The 21,446-nt window shown below is 35.3% G+C and overlaps 1 protein-coding gene across 1 annotated transcript in view; it reads right to left on the bottom strand.

The window, feature by feature from the left end:
- LOC150085099 (serine/threonine-protein kinase D3-like) overlaps positions 1-21,446 on the bottom strand; it is a 224,473-nt gene that overhangs the window by 95,948 nt on the left and 107,079 nt on the right. The window contains exon 12 of the mRNA XM_090375772.1: positions 14,993-15,215. Within this exon, the coding sequence (XP_090231898.1) occupies positions 14,993-15,215 (223 nt within the window). The remainder of the gene's footprint in view (positions 1-14,992; positions 15,216-21,446) is intronic.

Consider the following 21,446-nt stretch of genomic DNA (forward strand, 5'->3'; position numbering starts at 1 on the left):
GTCTTTCCTCAATTTGAATTTATGCCCTCTCAGGTGATTTTTCTAAACAAGAGGAAGAATCCCATCAGCATTGAGCATGCTTAAACCATTCAAGGCTTTATACACCTCTATCAGATCACCTCGCTGGTGCCTAGTCTCCAGACACTGTAATTTGCAAAACTTAAGCCTTTCTTCGTAAGAGCACCCCTTTGTTCCATTCACTAATCTTGTTGCCCTTCTCTGTCTGTTGCCCAGCAGCTCTACATCCTTCTTGAAATGAGGCCTCCAGACCTGTATACAGTACTCTAGGTGTGGCCTGACCATTGCCTTATACAATGGAATAATCACCTCCTTATCCCTGCTGGAAAAATTCCTGTATATCATTGACAATACTCCATGAGCTACTCTTGCAGCCCGTCTGCACTGCTCAGAGAACTTCATATCTGCCTGCACAACCACTCCCAAGTCCCTTTCATTCTCTACCACTGTCAGTGTTGTACCACAGAGTTGATACGTTGCTCTCGGGTTGCTGTTTCCCATGTGTAGTACTTTACATTTGTCAATGTTAAACTTCATTTGCCACCTCTCAGCCCATCTGCTCAACCTTTCCAGATCCTGTTGCAGCAGCATAGTGTCAGTAGTGTCCTTGACAACCCTGCCAACCTTTGTATCGTCTGCAAACTTGGACATTAAGCCCGATATACCATCATCAATATCATTTATAAATACAGAAAACAATAATGGACCCAACACTGAGCCCTGAGGGACTCCACTAATAACATCAGTCCACGATGAGCAGTGTCCATTGATTACCACTCTCTGTCTTCTCCCCCTCAACCACCCCTTTATCCATAGCAGCAATTTGCCTCCAATGTCACACTGCTCCAATTTGTGTAGCAGTCTTCCATGTGCAACAGTATCAAAAGCCTTTCTAAGATCCAAGTATATAATATCAAAGTTATTCCCTGCATCCAGTTCTTTTGTGACTGCATCATAGTATCCAATCAAGTTGGTCAGGCAAGACTTCCCCTTAACAAAACCATGCTGTGTTTGAGCTATAACTGAAGTCTTGTCTAAATGATCCTGCAGTGCTTCTTTAACCAGTGCCTCCATTAATTTTCCTGGAACAGAAGTTAAGCTCACAGGTCTATAATTACTTGTGTCAGCCTTTGATCCTCCTTTGTGAATTGGGGTCACATTTGCACATTTCCAGTCTATGGGTACCTCCCCTGAGTCCAAGGAAGCTCTCATAATTATGGCTAAGGGTTTGCTTACTTCCTTTGCTGCCTCCTTTAATATAACTGGATAGATCCCATCCACCCCAGGTGCCTTTCTTGTGTTTATCTTCAACAATTTCTCCTCCACTTTGCTCTCAGTTATTACAAGATTCTCTAGCTTACTGCTAGAGTTGAATACACCTCTGGCATTCCCCTCTCTGAATAACTCCTCATGTGTGAATGTTGATGCAAAATATTCATTTAGTTTGTTAGCTACCTGAGCAGGGTCATCAACAGTTGACCCATCGATCTCAAGTGGACCAATCTGATTCATCCCCTTCCTTTTAGAGTTTACATAAGTAAAGAACTCTTTGCTGTTTTTCTTCGCATCCCTTGCCAAGGATCTCTCGTAATCTGCCTTCGCCTGCCTAACCTCCTTTGTAACTTCGTTACAGATCAACTTGTATCTATCATAGGCGTCTGTGTCACGTGTTAATTTGTATGTATCCCATGCATTTTTCTTCTCTGCCATATGCCTCATCAGTTCATCTGACATCCATTTAGGCCGAAACCTTGAACAATATTTCTTAGTTGGTATGTAAAGCCTAGTAGCTTCCAAGATAAGTTCTTTGAATGCTTCCCATTTTGAATTTGCTGTTGGCAATATCATCAGTTGATCCCACTGTATAGAATTTAAATACTGTCTCAGTCCATCGTAGTCGCCTTTACGGAAGCAATAACCCTTCCCTTTACCCTTGATGGTAGTTACCTCTTTGAGTAAATCCCACTTCAGCACGCTGTGATCACTGCCACCTAGTGGTTCATTTATCTGCAGATTCTTAATGCATGAAGAATCACTGCTGATAATCAAATCAAGAGTATTACTCCCTCTAGTTGCCTCCCGAACATGCTGATGTAGAAAACAATCATCCAATAAATCCACAAAAGCCCTGCTAGTGTGTGAGTAACCAGCCCCCAAAATCCAGTCAATATCTGGGAAATTAAAATCTCCCATTATAAGACACTCTGATTTACTGGCCCACTCTATTTCCCTGTACAGTTCCTTATTATACTCATCAGAGTCATTAGGCCTATAGCACACTCCTACTCTCAATTTTGATCTCCCAATGTTTATGTCACACCAAACTGACTCCACACTGCACTGTCCAGCGATGTCGACTAGCTTCACTTCCTTGGTTTTTATGTGTTTCTTAACTAATAGCATAACACCTCCCCCCCTTCCTATCCTGTCTATCCTTTCTGTAGACGTTGTACTCCCCAAATTGCAGTTCCGCATCCCTTATATCTGTGTGACACCACGTCTCTGATATCCCAACAATATCTGCCTTCGATGTTTTGAGCAATACCTCAAATTCATCAAATTTATTTACTAAACTCCTAGCATTGGTGTACACGCAAGTATACCTGCACCTGTTTCTATTCTTAGCTACCCTAACACAACCCATGTGTTTACTTGTGCCGCAATGGCTCCCAGCAGTCTCTGAAATACCATGCATCTTGTTTTTCAGGCTTCTGCTCATTCTAATAGAAGCAGTGCAAGAATCTCTTTCACCTCTGCCAGTGGCTACTGTCAATCTATTGGTCTTTGTCACCCCCCAAGCTAGCAGTTTTCCGACCCACCTAACACTGCCTCGATAGCATCAGCAAATATTCTTGCACCCTTTCTATTTAAGTGTATCCCATCCCTGTAGAAGCAATCTCTCCTGTTAACAAGTACAGTCCAGGCTGAAAAAAATTCTACCCCTTGAGCCTTGCACAATCTTTCCAGGGCCGAATTGATCGACAAGGCTCTCATCATATACGTATCGTATATGATCTCGTCTCATCATATCGTGACTTTTCCATGCCGTCTTTTTCTTCTCAAGTAGTTCAGCAACATCATTATTGATCCAAATTGGAATCCTCCTTGGAGTATTTTTTTTAATGGTATATAAGCATTCAAGGCTTCTGTGATTAATTTTAAAGGTTATACCATAATTCAATTGTATTCGCTCTCTGTGAGATATCTACCCAGTTAATAGAGGCCATGTAGCAACTTAAGGCATCGTAATTTCCTCTCCTGAAATTATAACCCATTCCTTTGCCTTTAGCTACTGCTACCTCTCTCTTCATCGTCCACCATAGAACTCCGTGATCACTTCCTGCTACTGGTTCTTATACTGTCAGCCCTATTATGTCATCTGGCTCATGGGTGATGAGGTCTATAGTATTCTTTTCCCTTGTACTTTCCCTGACATGTTGATACAAATAGTAATCATCTAGTTGGTTTAAAAATTCCCTCCCCATATGGAGTTTCCTTCCCATTTGCTCCAATCAATTAGAGGCAAATTGAAATCACCCATAATAAGACATTCATGCTTACTTGCCCATTTCATTTGCATGTAGAGGCTCTCATCATAATCTTCACAATCACCTGGCCTGTAGATTACTCCCACTCTCATTATACCTTTGCTTCCAAATAGGGCTTACAATACCGGTATCCCTGGATCTTGAATACCAGAATACCTGTCATTTTTTTTCCAGTACCGATACAAAAAAATACCGGTTTTTCGGTACTAATTTTAAAAAAAAAATAATAATTGTTTATAACTTAATCACATAAAGGTTATAAAATCACCTTTATGTGATTATGATGTAATCTCTACTAGCAAATGTTTGATAAATCATCGATAGGACACCATGCAACATTGCAACCTGTTTACAATTCTCTGACAACTTCATGTCTGACCGTATCATAACTTCCAAGTCCCGTTCCTCCACTACTGACCTTAGTTCAACCCCACAAAGTGTATAAGTTATTTTGGGACTGCTGTTCCCCAGATATAAGACCTTGCATTTTACTGAATTTAAGCATAGCTGCCACTTTTCTGACCATCCCGGAAGTCTATCTAGGTCACTCTGAAGAAGCTCTGCTTGGCGGCGATCATTAACTATTCTACTGATCTTTACAGCATCTGCAAGTTTAGACCTCACGCTCTTCATAGATGTCGTTTAAGATAATAAAAAACAACAGTGGTCCCAATACTGATCCTTAGGGAACCCCACTACTTACATTAACCCAATCTGAGGAATAACCATTTATCACAACCCTCTGCCTGGTGCCCTCAAGCCATCGTGCTATCCATCTAAGGATTTTATCTATGATTCCAGCCTCAAACTTATAAAGTAACCACTCATGTGGGACTGAGTCAAATGCTTTGCTGAAATCCAAATAAATAATGTAGAAATTATTCCCTAAATCCAGCTCACGAGTGACCTGTCAAAATGGCTAACCAGATTTGTTAAAAATGATTTTTTCTCTTTACAAAACCATGTTGTGTATCCTACAGGATTCCATTTCCATCTAAATGATCCTGAATTCCACCCTTATCATTGCCTCCACGATTTTCCCTACTACTGAAGTTAGACTGGCCAGTCGGTAATTTCCCGTTACACTCCTAGAACCGCCTTTATGTTCCAATTTACACCAATCCAACAGAATCTCTCCTGTCCAGTGATGCTCTCATAACTAGCCTTAATGGTTCAATGCACTCACTTGCCACCTCCTTTAAGATTATAGGGTATATGCCATCAACCACAGGAACCTTACTCGCCTGTAGGTGCGAAAGTTCTCATTAAATAATCATTTGAAATTTCAACATCATTAATTGCATTTTTTTCAACTTCACTTCCATAATATCTCATTGTCACAAAGGGTTTTTTTATGTAAATATCGATGCAAAGTAACTGTTGAGTTCATCTGCAACTTCAGCTATGTTATCTAATACTATCCCACATCCATTACATAAGGGTCCAATCTGATTTGTCCTTCTGTTCTTTGCATTTATATATGTGAAGAATTCCTTAACTGTACTCTTTGCTCTCTCCCAGACTCAGTAAAGATACTATAGTGAAAATTATACTTCACTTAATAAAATGTCTTTCTCCTTCAGAAAATGATGATCATAATTCAACCATGGAAGACCAACATGGAACAGAACATCAGTGTTCTGCAAATTCTTTCCAAAATAAGAAATTGCCTGACTACAATGAGATTTTAAAAGATGAACTTGAGTTGGAAATTAACGACATACTTTTAACTATTTTTGCTAAAAAATAGTTCAAAGCCTAGAAAATATGGACTGAGATCATCTACGATCATCTCAGTACAAAAGTACCAGAATAGAATCCGAAAGGGCATTTTCTGCCGCTAATCTACTGTATGTACCAAAATTAGATCCATTTTAACGATCATCTATTGATTGCTTATGTTTCTTAAGCGCTCACTTTATTCGGAAAGTGAGTGTAGATGCTTAAACATAACTAAACTTTGCAGTAACATTATGTATTTTTTTGTTTTTAGAATAACTGTATTTTAATGATTTTTTTTCAAAATATTTATTATTGCAATAAAAGTTTATTTAAAACATGAATTCAAGTACATGTAATTACAGTACTTATTTTTTTCCTTACTTTATTGCACCTAATTGTCATCAAAATTTATTGAGAAAAACATTTGTTTCTGGAATACCGGTTTCATAAATTGAAAATACCGAAATACCGGTATTAAGATTTTGACCGGTATTGTAAGCCCCACTTCCAACTATTTCACACCATACAGATTCTATATTAGCATGCGAAATGCCTGAATCCAGGAAAGTTTTCGTCACGCTCAGGCTACTTTTTATAAGAAGCATGACTCCACCACCCCTTCTAAGATAGATCTTCCCTATCCTTCCTAAATACATTATACATACTGTACTAGAACTCATCATCCCTTATCTCTGGGTGGCACCACATTTCTGAAGCCCTATTATGTCAGCGTTTCTTGTCCTAACCAGCAGTTCGAATTCACTCATTTTACTGACGACACTTCTGACATTACTGTATAAACAATTAAGACTTAGTGTTCTTGTATAGTTACCCCTTAAAGTTATTTAAGCTCGCTTCCCTGACATTTGCTACCTGCTCATTTGAAACGTTTTTGCCCTCAGAACATCTTGCTACTATGTTCTGTTGTGTTTACAAACAAATACTCTTGAGTTATGAGCAAGAGTTAATTTTACCAATATTATCAGATAAACATGTATCTATATTACCCTTGTCCCCTAAAACTAGCAGTTTCTCTGAACCTTTAAGGTATTCTCAATAATACTGGCAAAAACTTTTGCACCACCTTTGTTTAAATGTAGCCTGATTAAAATGTAGAGATTCCTTCTACCTACAAGTAGAAGCAATCTCTTTAGCTGACAGAAGCTTCCCTCCAGAAGGAATCTCCAAGCTGACAGAAATTTCCCTCCAAAAGCCTTGCAGAGCCCTTCAAGTCCTGGGTTAATCCACTAGGCTTTCAGCATATAATTCCTCCTATCGAGTCTGGGCAGAATTGCAGACAGACATTGTGACCTAACTCGCAACATTTTTTCAGCATGGTCCTGTATTTGTCTAACAAATCGTCAGATCGTGTATGCTTAATGTCATTAGTCCCCACTTGAATAATAATATTCTCTTTTCTCCCCCTTAAAATCTAACAGTCTGTTGGTGACATCATTAATAGTTGCTCCCTGGCAGACATACCCGTTTTATTTCCCGTTTCCCTGACAATGCAGTCTCCTAATAGAACTAAGTCCGTATGAACCAGAGTAGTTTGCACTTGGTTATTCTGTTCTGGGGCCCAAATCGGAAGTGCATTACTTGGTAGGTTGCTAGAGTCTTGAGTCCCTGAAGAGCTCCCAGTTATATTATTCTCGAGGGCAAGCACCCGTTTTTTTCGGTGACTCAAATTGTTCTAGCAATGCACCAAATTATAACTTAAGATCAGTGCAATCCTTACAACGGTGACAAAGAAAATAATCTCCAAATGAGCTAGGATTATCCACTAGGTCGACCTTGGAATATATGCCACAGGTTCTGCAAAGGATAAAAACATGACTCACCCGGAAATCTCCATTGGCTATTTCTGTATGAGTCATGGTACCCTCTGACAAAGTGTTCAAGGTGGATCTTGTAATAATCATTATTAAATTTAATAATTATTAATAAAAGAAACTTTCAAAAATTTATATTTATAATATAAAAAAATAAATCAAACTATTACAGGAAAAAAAAAAAAAAAAAAACTCATTAAAACAGACTTTACAATATACTAAAAAACCTTTGAAATCCTGCTTTAATCCCCTCTTATCTAGCTTCTTTAATGTCACTATGAAGAACTGTAATAGGCACATCTACTTGCCATCATTATGCACTTCCCTCCTCATGCAGGTAACCATCCAGTTCATCTATGAATTTCTTCAAACCATCAGCCTCAACTATCTGTGAAGTCAAAGTGTTCCAGTTATCAATGATTCACTGGCTAAAAGAAAACTTCCTACAACCTAGTCTAAACCTCTTCCCCTGTAATTTGAATTTATGGCCTAGTTCTGAAATTCTTTATAGCAGTGAAATTCCACTGTCATTCATTTTATTAACTCCTCTCTTATGAACTCTCAATGTCCCCTCTACGGGGCCTGTTTACCAAGCTCTGTAGCCCACATAATTGAAGTCTTTCCTCATACGGTCACCCTTTTGCCAATCTCACCATGTGAGTTGCCCATCTTTGGATCCTTTCAAGAAGCTCAATGTCTTTTTTCAGGTGAGGTCTCCATACTTGGACACAATATTCCAAGTGGTCTTACAATTGCCTTATACAGTGGAATTATTACTTCCTTATCTCTTCAGAATGATGTTCGAAAAATCATTGATAGGACATCAAGGGCTTTCCTGGCCGCCTGTTTACATTGATATCTTACTGCCCATATCATATCTCCCAGATCCCTTTCATCCTCTGTTTTTAATTCAACCCCACCAAGTGTATAATTCATTTCAGCATAAGACCCCAAGATCTTGTATTTTGCTGCATTAAAACACAGCTGCCAATTTTCTGACCATTCTTTCAAGAATGGTCAGACAAGTGACAGCTAAAACAAAATAGCTTACTAGGTTAGTAGTAAGTAGAACATCTAAAAAAAAAGTAGTAAGTATATAAGTAGCATAAGTGGCACAGATAAAAAAAAAAAAAAAGTATATTAATTAAACAACAAGACATTTACTTAACTTATTTATTAGCAGCCAGCTTTTGACCTTCAAAATGCTGGATATCAGGGAACTATAAGCAGGAGAAAAATTGAAGACATTTTTTGGCCAAAAAACTCATTCTTTGTTCTTTGCAAAAAATTATGTAATTATGTACCAGGTACATAATGAGTTGCTGCCCTCTACTCTGATAGTGTCACTGATAATATCACAGCGGCAGCAATTAAAAACGTCTTTACTGTAGTAACTCGTTATGAAACTAAAATTATATGTAAAGTTACCATTTCGCAAATATGTTCATGAAGACATGTTGTATTATAATTCCTATACTGAATTATTTTAGGAAATTGACTTTTCACCCATCCCCCATTTCCTTTTCGATAATGAGCAGTAAATTGTGCAAAAGTTATATCTTTTAATGTTTCACCCTGTTTTTTATATTTATCAAAAATATTATCTTTCCATATATCCAAAGACTCACTATCAATTTGTTGTTCATCCAATTCAGCTTTTGAGTTACATAATTTCTGACGCTCATGTGGCCATACTGTTGGCACGTATTCAATCGCTGTTGAAGACACGGACATTGGGTATCGTAATAGATACCAAGCTGCTTCTTGTGAACTCATCTCCACAGAAATCAATACATCTACACATGTTAGATCAGTTATATCCATATCAGAATATTCTTCTTGTAGTTCTTTAATTTTCCTTTGCAGGTTGCTGTTGTTATGTTGTTATTTGGTTTTTAGGAGCATTAGCAACTAAGGCCATATTGCTCCGGGAAATGCGGTGGTCATTCCTTGACCTTTCCGCATCCTCCGTATTTGGTGGTGACGGGTTCGAACCCCGGTCTAATCAAGAAGCGTGTGTTACGCACTGCTGCTCCTTCCCACCGGGCTACGGAGGCGCCCTAGCAGGTTGCTTATTCCTCTGTTAGTTTTATTCACATATTCAACTACATATGCTGCACGTGAATATCCTTCTATGATAAATTGTAAATCCGAATTAGATTTGTGCATTCCTAAAATCCAAGGATTTTATTTATTCATAAATTTCTCTTCTATCTTGCGTTTAAGAAATACACGTGGTTGTTTGATACCAGCCCTCAAAATATTTAGATATTCTTCTTTTGATTGGCATTGATTTGATTTAAGGAATTCTTCGAAATGAACATGATTATCTAATTCTAATGAGTCGTGCATTTTACGATAAGCTAATCTTCGATTGTCATCTGTGACCATCGGTATCAATATACGAGTTTGCAACATTGGCAAAAAAGGTGCTTCAAATCGACATTGGTGTCAGTTTGCGTTATTATTTTTATAACAGGTAAAAGTATGTTTATGTTGCTGTAAATTTCAATAATCTGAAGTTTTCTCTATAGAACATAATGCATCTATCATTTGGATTGCTTCTTCCATCCCACCTTTTTCTTCTAATGGTGCAGAGGGTGCATTGTTCATCTATAATAATAGATGTGCATGTGGACTTCCGCGATGTTGAAATTCAATGCGTTTAAAGACATTCACAACATAATATTTCCCAAAAGGACTATAGGTTTTCGATTTTAAAATTGAGTATACTCTCAACAATTTTATCAAAGTATATGGCACACATTACGGGGGTCTTCATTTATTAATGCAGCTCTTTCCATGTAAGGTAGATCTATAACTTCATTAGTTGTAATTTCTCGTTTATATCTGAATTTGTATAACATACATAGTAATATGGGCCATGTTGGTTCACACACACACAACATCAAGAACACTGTAGGTTTTCTTAATTGAAGAATCATGGCAAACACATCTCGTTTATGTTGACTCCAATAATATGCTGAATTGGGAATTGATTTTAGAAATGCCAAGTTAGACTCTAATGACTTGTTTATAAATTCTTTCGATTCCATTATAGAATGAGTAATGTTAGCTGTTATTCCTACTGATTTAAATGCAATTTGCAAATTTTCTGTGGTACACATTCACATAATTTTCGTTGCCATATATAGCAAATGCTGGGGAGTTACTCCACAACAATCAAATTTACGAATTTCACTCGATGCCATCATAAAGGAGTAATTTTCAATCCATTTTTAAATTTTTGTGCATGTCCCAAATATATAGCTGGAAAAGAAAGTTCTTCTGCATGTATATCAAATATGAAACTTGTTGGAGATGATTTCTGACCCGGTGCTATACATAGATATTTATCTTCAGACCATAATAATGTTTGTTATTGAATTATGAATAGTTCATCATCATTGACAAGTTCCACAATTTCATCTGAATGTTCCTGTTCACTATCATCATTTGTCTCCAAGAAATCGTCACTCACTTTTATGCCATAGAATTTATACAAAGGTGAATTTATCAAATACCATACCATATTTTCACTATTTTCTTCTGCACACCATCCTTGTAAATATGATTTATAGTAGTAGTCTTTGTTTTATATGTACATTAATAGCATAATTGTCATCTAATTCTCAAGGTAATTGATGAACCATTGTATTTACGTTAACTTGTACATTTATTACTTGTCCAATGATCCCATATTGTCCATGTTCATAACGTAAATGACGAATTTGCATAAAGGGTAATCGTGGTGATATCAAACACTCAGTTACAACATCCAGTGGAGTAAAAATGAGTAGAATATGTTGGACATACATAAATCCATTTGACGAGGCCATAGTTGGTATCCGTCCCTCTTTTAATGAAGTATGATATGTATTACACGTCATGAAAGTACTCACTTCTTGTAAATGAAATTCATTTTGAAGTAATTCATATGAAGTTGTAGGAAATGGTTTCAAATCTAATTGAAATCATAAACGATCACAATAAAACTAAATCCAAATGGTTTTTTTGTACACTAGTTTTTCAAACTCACTGTCAGCTCGTGTAGACACTATATAGGGATGTAATCAGGAATCTCATTATTAGCCATTTCTAATTTCGCTTTTTTTTTGTGTGCACGATATTCCTTCATTTGTTCTGCTGGAGTTTGAGATTCCTGATAAGTATCGGGCATAGTTTGAATTTCTAATTTCCTTTTCTTCCATTCACGATATTCCTTCATTATTTCAGCTCTAGTTTTTTTGGGTGATTTTTGAGAATTCCCAGACATAACGAAACACTTTTGTTGAATTTAATCTGGATTCACATTTCTGTCCAACTTCCCTTTCTTTCTTTCACGATATTCCTTTGAACACTGGGCTGTAGATTTTGGCACAGTTACTCGCATATTAATCATTATGCTGGTATAACGTAGCGCGTCACAGCTCAATTGTACTTGTTGCGTACGATTGAGTTTTCTTGGGCACATGCGTTGTACTTGTTGCATCACTGCACGCAACAAATACAACGCATTTGCATCGGGTTTCGTGACAATTTCTAGGTAACATAATGCTTTTTTCCAAATAACTCCAGTAAAAACATTAACGTCAAAAAAAAAAGGGGGGAAACAATTTTTTTGTAGTCAGGAAATTAACTTCACTGTCAATATGCACATTTTATATCAAAATACAAATACAGAATTGTTTACTAGTACAGTATGCTTTCAAACGTTAGTTTACCTAGAATTTTTCTCTGTGGATTCCTTGGATTGTCTGTCAGACAACTAATTATAACTGCTTCAAAAAAGATAGTTGCAAACTTAGCCCTCTTCAAAATTTTGTATTAAAATTTTGTTTATAAGCACACTGCAATGCAATGGTACTGTAGTTTTGACATGGTTGTTGAGCATTTCCAAAGCTTTACCATAATGAAAAGATCTGAACTGAATTTTTTGTTTCCCCTAAAATGCCAAGCATGGTTTTGGATAATTTGTTATTTTTCAAGTCTTTCTTGTACTCTTGTCAGCTGCACCCAACCAAGGCCCAATTTACATCAATTCTTTCATGACAGTATTAGTACATAATGATAGAAATGGTCAGATGGTACAAGGAAGCCTAAGGCTTATGCTGCACCAGCCAAAAAAAAAAAAAAAAAAAAAAAAAAGAGAGAGTAAAATAATAATAATTATTATAATTAAATAAATAAATTAATTAATAAAAGAAAAGGAAACAGACAACCAATGCATTTCCCCAAATTGCGAGCTTCAACCACTAAAATAAAACTTCCTGCAATCCAGCCTAAACCACCGCTAAAAAAAAAAAAGAGTAGTAAGTATATTTGAATTTATGGCCCCTAGTTCCAGAATCATTTAAAACTGTAAAAATTGTCCTCATTCATTTTACTTTTGCCTCTCAGAACCTTAAACACCTCAATCAAGTCTCCTCTAAGGTGCATAGTTTCCAAGCTGTTCAAACCCACATATTCAAAGTCTTTCCTTATATGAATGCCCTTTTGCCAATCTTACCAGAGAAGTTACCCATATTTAGACCTTTTCAACATGCTCTGTCTTTTTTTCAGTGCAGTCTCCACACTTGAACACAGTATTCCAAATGTGGTCTAACAATAGCCTTATATAATGGGATTATGATATCCTTATCTCTACTAGAAAATGTTCAAAAAATCATCGATAGGATACCATGGGCCTTCCTTGCAACCTGTCTACAATGCTCAGGAAACTTCATGTCTGATTGTATCGCAACTCCCAAGTCCCTTTCTTCCACTACTGACTTTAGTTCAACTCCACCAAGTGTATAACTTATTTTGGGGTTGCTGTTACTTCCCTGAATGCCTCCCATTTTTAATTTGCAGTTGGTAATGCCATCAATTTGTCCCACTGAAAGGAATTTAAAAACTGTCTAAGACAACCATAGTCACTTTTACAAAAGCAAAATCCCTTACGATGATCACCACCACCTAGTGGTTCAATTTATCTGGATATTGTTAATTAATGATGAGTCACTGCTGACAATCAGATCAAAAGTATTGCTCTCTCTTGTTGTCTGTCTTTTCAAAAGTTACTGGAACCAATCCAGACTTTGAATTTCATTGTAGACGTATTTCAAATAATCCTTACTAAAATGCACACAAAACTCTGTACTGTTGGGCAGGCAATGGTGGTGACTTTGAAATACATTGCATTTCAAATAATCCAATATTAAATTGGATATATAATGCAAATAGAATATATAATGCGAATCCAAAAATTATGTTGCAGTAACACATAGCCACTAAGCCAGGGATTCGTACTACCATGACTTAGAAATTATTTAAGTAAATTTTAACATTCATACAGTTTACATTTCAGCTTACATTAATTTTACTATATAATTAGTTTACTATACACATTTATTATAGAAAGAAGAGACAACACACAGTTGAACTGAAAACTGCCAGCAATTTAATCTGTTTGTTTGTTGTTTGTTTAGGAGCATTAGCAACTAAGGCCATGTTGCTCCGGGAATATGCGGTGGTTATTCCCTGACCTTTCCGCATCCTCCGTATAATCAAGAAGCGTGTGCTACGCACTGCTGCTCCTTCCCACCTGGCTACGGAGGCACCCGCAATTTAAGCAAAAAAACTAGTGACATTATCCAAAGAGCATCAGTGGAACCCCTGAAGCTTGTTAATTTTCTATCCTGGATGATGACTTATAGTTCAACTTTGTAAGACTGTCTTGTCTGTTGATCATTTGGGCAGCGAAGAAGAGGAGGAGGGGGAGATTGCTACAGAATCTTACTCTGACATCATTTGTTTTTGGCAAAAATAAGCTTTGCAGTGTCAGATTCAGCTATTTGTCTGTAGGGTGAGGACACCACACCTTGACCTACCTACAGTGATTCACATCTTACACCTAATGTGCATGGCATTAGGTGTAAAATGAAATGTTTTTCCAAGGCAGAGATCTCTCACTTGCCATTCATGGAAAAGTCCTGATTCAAATAAAAGAAAAGGAAATAGACAACCCACTGATGATGAGAGGAATTTACTGAAGCTTTTTCAAGTGGGAATGAATTTTTCAGTTTTAGGCAGAGGAAAAGAGTTAGCCCCTATCTCCACCATCTGACTTTTTCCTTTGTATTTTTCCATCTCACAAACAGACAAATCAACCTCAAAATATGAAGTTTATAACCCAACTATCAGATACATTTAAGTAACAGATGCCAAGAGGAAAAGAGTTAGCCCCTATCTCCACCATCTGACTTTTTCCTTTGTATTTTTCCATCTCACAAACAGACAAATCAACCTCAAAATATGAAGTTTATAACCCAACTATCAGATACATTTAAGTAACAGATGCCAAGAGGAAAAGAGTTAGCCCCTATCTCCACCATCTGACTTTTTCCTTTGTATTTTTCCATCTCACAAACAGACAAATCAACCTCAAAATATGAAGTTTATAACCCAACTATCAGATACATTTAAGTAACAGATGCCAACTAATAAATTCCTTTAACAGCCAATCAATAATCACACCATAAACAAATAATCTGAACTTGACATTAACGATGCATATTTAAGTGTTCATCTAGATATGGTCAACATGAACAGTTTTTATTTCGCATAATAGCAAAATAATACCAATTCCTAATAGTTATATATAATATGACAACAAAAAAATTAAAATATAAATAACTGATAAAATTTTATATTTACCTATGGCATCACTATTCTGAACGGTTGCAATGGATGCGTTTGTCACAGGCATCAATGCCTGTCGAATAGCTACCTCCCAGCTACGAGCAACATCAGCTTCTTCCCAGATGTAATAATCAACATTGGCAGTAAAAAAAATTAAAATATAAATAACTGATAACATGTTATATTTACCTATGGCATCACTATTCTGAACGGTTGCAATGGATGCGTTTGTCACGGGCATCAATGCCTGTCGAATAGCTACCTCCCAGCTACGAGCAACATCAGCTTCTTCCCAGACGTAATAATCAACATTGGCAGTACGAAGTTCAAAGCAATGAATGTGCCGAGTTGGATCAGGACTTAAAGCTTGTTTTGCTGTCTCCACTGCTAAGATTTCTGAGAGCGGTATTTCCTAATTAAAATGTATAAAAATAATTTAAATAAACAAAACACTCAAAAAACTCTTCTAAATGATGATAATGATATTAGCGATATCATTATTATATGATCGTTATTAATCATAATCATTATTAATTATAATAATTAATAAAGTGTGAAGTCAATTCCTAGCATTTTTTAAATATATTTTTTAAAATTTCATTTTATCTTAGTGACAACTGGATGAAAAGGAATATATACATTTTGATTAAAAGGACAGCATGTTTTTAATTTAAATAGAGGTATCACTTTCCTCATCCCTTATTTCACAGAAATCTCTGAGGTAACACATCTATATTTCCCAACTTTTAGAAATTGCAATCTTGAATTTTTAATACAGATCTGTATTTCAAGTAAGAATGGCATTGCAATGCCATTCCAGATGTTCTAACTGGAAGACAGATCTATCATGCAATTTAAAGAGAAAAGTATGCATGTTACATGAAAAGCAATAAACCATATTTTAAAATTTGCCTTGTTTATGTGTTCTAAAAATACTCTTATTTTTTAATTTTGTTCAAAAACAAACATAACTGCTACATTCTGACTTTGGAAAAGCTGGAAGTTTTATAATTTTAAGAAGATAAAATCAAAACTTTTGATCTGAAATTGAAATTCACTGACAACACATGCTTTCCCTTGAGATACTGCCATAGGATTGTTTATCAATACAGGAATACCTTGCATAGCACAGTTTCGAACAGCGCGGTTTACAAATTGAAAAAAAAAAAAAAAAAAATTAAGTGCATTACGCACTAATACATTTGATATGTATATATGTATTATAATGCCAGCACGTAGGCCAATGCGTTATGGATTCAAGGCCACACTGACTGTTGTCACAACTCCCATTATATACAGACTCTGCTACTTTGATAGATTAGTAAACACTCTAGATTCTGAGCGGTGAAGTCGTTGATTGTATGTAAGCTGTACAAATATTTTTCACTGTGTATTTTTATTAAAGATTATTTTTTAAAAACGTTACACCTTTATACGCAAATATGAGTGGAAATAAGAAGTGTAATGGCGCCGAGTGTTCTTCTAGATCCAAACATCGAACGAGGTATGAAAGTAAGGCAGGCATTGCAAAATGACATTCGATGTTATAAAGAGATGTATGCAGATAAAAAGAAGAAAAAAAAACTATGCAAACTAAGCTGATCAGTTATTTTTCAAAATAAAAATACAGTATATACTTCACTTATATTCTTTTGGTATGTACATACTGCAATAAAAATCATTTTACTGTATTTAAGTATTTTTCATTTTTATCATTTTAGTTTCTTTTTTTGCAAGAATTTCGTGTGCATGAATTTATAGTAAACAAACACATATATTTTTGCAACTCAACCCATATAATCATTGTCAGAATGGATTACATTAAAATATATATACTAATAATACCTCGATTTCAGATAGCGCGGTATTCCTGTATTAAGAATTAGTACGTATGGATATCTGTTTGGATTTTTGGTTAGGAACAAATGATTATGATGACTTTAAGGAAGACATTTTTGCAGATTCTGCCATTTTCAAAAATATTGAGTCAAAAATATTTTCAAAGACAAAGTTTTTTTTATACAGGCAACCCTCGGTTTATGAACATTCGCTATAATGAATGTCAGAATTCATTAAAAATTTCTTAAAGTCACCAACAGATAGAATTCCTTATAAAACGAAATGCCAAATGCATAGTGAACATAACTGTAAGATTTAAATAAATAAACTTTAAAAAATGTATTTATTACAATAATTATCAGAAAATTATTACATGATAATTATACTGAACTGTTCTTCATTAATAAAACTAATCTAGCCAGTAAAAAAAAAACAGTGTGGCATATAAACATGGTTTATATGCCACGCTGCGTAGAATGTTGATCTCTGATCAAGATATTGACGAGTAAAAGTTGAATATATATATATGTATGTACAGTACATATATTATGTTATTACTCATTTTTTTATTTCTATTTTGTAACTCTATGATTAACATTAACAAGTATGATATCTTTTTTTTTTTTTTTTTTCTTATTTTACGTTACGTATCGTATACGATAAACCATAGCACATACATATATTATAATAAAACACATTGTATAGACCATTCCATGTTTAGTACATGGTTTTAATGCTTTAAAATAGCTGCTAATGTATATGATACATATCGTAAAAGGTCAGGAATGCAAGATACACATAACGAACATCTTGGAACGGAACTCATTCGTAAACCGAGAGTTGCCTGTATATACTAAGGGGTTCTGTCTCCTGCTCACTTCGCTCGTCAACCCCCAGCCAATATCAAATATACAAAAAAATGTCTTAACCTGCTTGGCATCATTACCAAAACTGCTTCAGAAAGAGTTTCCTTCAAGTGATTGACCGATTTGCTTAGACCTGCCACTCAAGAGGCTTCTTGAAAAGTCTTGAATACTACTCTGTACACACATATCTCACGTCTTCGAAACACCTTAAACATTTTGCTTTGCATAACAATAATTTCAAATGAAACATCTTGACATCTTGGGCGAGAATGCTATTCAACCGAGCGTCCACTTTACACATATTTTTATGTTGACGGCATTTATTTCCTATTTTGTCCTAAGTAAAATGTAGAGGTATGATGGAGTAAGTCAAATCTTCTACACCCCTCTTGTAATTATACTAACATTATAATGCACTGATTGAAATCTAATCAGGAAATCACCTATGTAATTATTTACCTGCAATTTCTAGTGACGTAAATGCCCTGCCCACTTGTACCACGTCACCTGCACCCTCTTCTCCCATTGGCTCGAATAAATATCACCAGGAGGAAAACTTTTTTAACGTATAGATAGATAGATATATATAACAATGGCCATGTTGTCTAGAAGCTGTCATTTGCATTTCGAAAGTTTCATTCAGAAAGAAAGTATCTGAGCTGTTTTTTTGTTTTTATTCACCTGGCTGAATATCCTCTTAGCCAGGTGAAAAAAAAAAACCCTTTTCTTTTGGGCATAGCTGTGCAGAATCGTTTAAATGCGCAAGCATGACTTCAGATAATTGTTATATTTCAAGTTTCCATCTGCATTTGTTGGTTCTGCAACAAGAACCACTGTATGTCAATTCCTTCTTTCTTCAAAATAGCTTCCGGTAGGTTCTCAAATGGAAATGGACAAAAATGATTCAGAAAAACATCTATTGTTTTATCTATTTCTTATCTTACATGATATTGAGAAGTGATGAAAACTAGTCCATAAAAAATTAAATTTTAAAATAATGCCCTACCAATTGATGAAATTTGTTATCTTAGCATTTATAAGAAAATCAGTTTTCAATGGAAACTTGTGAACCACATAGTCACATGTGACAATAAAGTACTTCCTCACTGAACAAAACAAAATCTTCGCATTTTTGACTCTCCATGACTTGGCAGCAGAAATGCCGTGATTAAGTCAAAATTATCCTTATCTTTTAGTCTGATTTAATAATCAACTTCCAAAATGGAAGTGAAGATTTAACAACTGCAGGGGCTCACATCTGGTGAGTATGGGCTTGGCACACCCAGGATCCTGAGCTGGATATCATTATTCTTCTCTTTCTTGGTGATTTCTTTCTACTTCTCTCTCTCTCTCTCTCTCTCTCTCTCTCTCTCTCTCTCTCTCTCTCTCTCTCTCTCTCTCTCTCTCTCTCTCTCTCTCTCTCTCTCAGGGTAACTCAGAAAAATTTTTTTGGCTGATGCAGCATAAGCCTCAGGCTTCCTTGCACCATATGGCTAATAATAATAACTGTGGTACAACAAATTTACCTATCAGATTCTTTAACACATTTAGATGTAATAACTCAATAAATGGAAGTGAAGCACATTTGATTAGTTATGTTCAGATTTTCAAACACTGACAAAATTTAAAAGCAACAAATAATTGCTTTATCCAGCTAGAAGAGAGGAACGTGAACAGGCTTTCCACAGGTAAGGATAACCTACCTGCATAAAGTTATCAGCTTTCTTGGATTATTTCAGATTAGTTGCAATAAAAGTTTAAGATTAAGTTATTTTCCTTGAGTTCAAAATTTGCCTTTATTTAAAAAACTTCTTTTGGATCATGAACTTGATTTGGACATGATCAGCACTTACTAACTAGCAATTGAAATGGAGATATCACTTGTTATACTTTTCAATTTGGTAATTATTAAAAAAAGTGCCAATATGGCCTTCCTTGTTCCTTTTAACCTCTTCTTAACCCTCTTGTTCCAGCATGGCATCTGACAGCTGCAACTTTTATTTTATTTTATTTTTTTATGGAAATAGAATCCAACCCACTCATTTTCTGTTATTGTTTTGATGGTATTTTCGATTGGTATTTTCTGTTTTTGTTTCGATGTACTATGAATTAAAAGAAATTAATTTTTTTTCTTTGGAATCTGGTGAGGTACCTAAATTTCCATAGCACTTTGGTTTCACCAGCTTCACAGAAATGAAATGCAAATTGCTGTGGCTCTGTCAAAAACCACGCACATCTGTGCTTCAATTTGAGGGATGGGTGAATTCTAAGGAATACCATAAAAACTTGTTTTTTATTATTATTGGTTTCTCTCATTCATTTTTGGTCAATATTTTGTAAATGAGTTTTGCAAATCATAATTAATAAAACAATTTTTTATAATTTAAAAAAAAACAGTAGCTTATGGATGTCATGCAAGCTTTTTGCTCAATTTAAATGCATGGAGAATTAAGTAGATTTGTCAGATGTTCCCACTGTTCTACCATTGTTCTGGTTAAACATTATCCAAAGATGGCCAATATATATTCATAATTTCAATTAAGGTGGCATGCCTTAATTGAAACTATTTCAGTCTTTCCATTTTAGCCTTCTTACTAGATGGTAGTAACTGTCCATCAAATATTTATCCACTTTCACAGGAAGGCATACAGCCCCCTTTTTAGTACACAAATTAATCTTATGACAAAGACAACCAATAATCTTGCTACTCCAGTTTTTTGGTTAACATAACCAAACTTAGTGTTGATAATGCCCTTGTTATAAGGGCATTATCAACACTAAGTTTTTTAAAGCACACCATGATAAATGATGCATGTGTTTTCAGGTTTTTCCAGTCCAATATTGTACTCTGTAGAATTGGCTTCCAACACTGGTACTTTTTCTGAAAGAGCAAGCTGCTTTTGATTTGATAATGTTTTTTTTTTTTAAATTAAGAAAGGTCACCCGATGGGATAAAACAGGTTGGAATCATTTTGATTACTGCCATCTATAGCAATCAAAAAGACAAATATTTCCAAGTCATCACTACCTCTTCTTCTTTCCCCTCTCTGTATAATGCCTGCTGTTTTTGCTTCCACATTGATATTTTTTGCTATTTCACTATCAGGAAACATATTTCTGAACTGTGCATGCACGATTAGCATGGCTCAGAAGAACACTGTTCTATGATAAATGATGCAAATAAACATCCAGCGTGTATGATGCTATCATCTTCACTTTGAAATGCTACATATATTTTTACATTTCTTTCTACAAGTTTGTTCTTATGCTTACTTGTTTGCAAATATTTGACTACATCATGTTTCCCACCACTTGAAATAGAAAAATCACAGCTACATACAGAACACAAAGCAAATGTGTTACCTTTTCAGATTTTAAAATATATGGAAAATCTTGAATGTCTTTTGAAATGTTATATTTCCTTAAATAAATACTTCATAAAACAATAAATCAATCATGTAACACATTGTTTCACATGCTTTTGCAACGTAAGACCACTATACCTGATGGTCAACTGTTAATGAGCCAATTTATTAACAAAAAATAACCAGACATTTTCAGATTTTTTAAAATTCCAAATTTAATAGCAGAGCCATAATTTATTATTTCTCTTTGCAAATAAGGCTAAGAAAAACTATACTATGATTATGAGAGGGAAAAAGGGGTCAAAATAAAGAGTATAAAAGATGGAGGCTCCATCAGAAATTTGAATCATCAGTTGGCAAGTAGTAGTACAAAGTATTAGCTTCTGAAAATATTTGCATTACTTTTTTGAGGAAAAAAACAAAAGCACATAAATAATATCCAATGATATAGCTTTGCATCAGAAACACCTATTAATACCTGTACAGGTTTTTGCAGATACTAGATAATGCCTATCTGGGCATGTAACACAGACCAGATACATCTGGGAGGATACATCTATTTCTTATCTTACG

Source organism: Mastigoproctus giganteus, chromosome 6, assembly GCF_048544385.1.
Source record: "Mastigoproctus giganteus isolate SK-2022 chromosome 6, ASM4854438v1, whole genome shotgun sequence".
Taxonomy (NCBI): Eukaryota; Metazoa; Arthropoda; class Arachnida; order Uropygi; family Thelyphonidae; genus Mastigoproctus; species Mastigoproctus giganteus.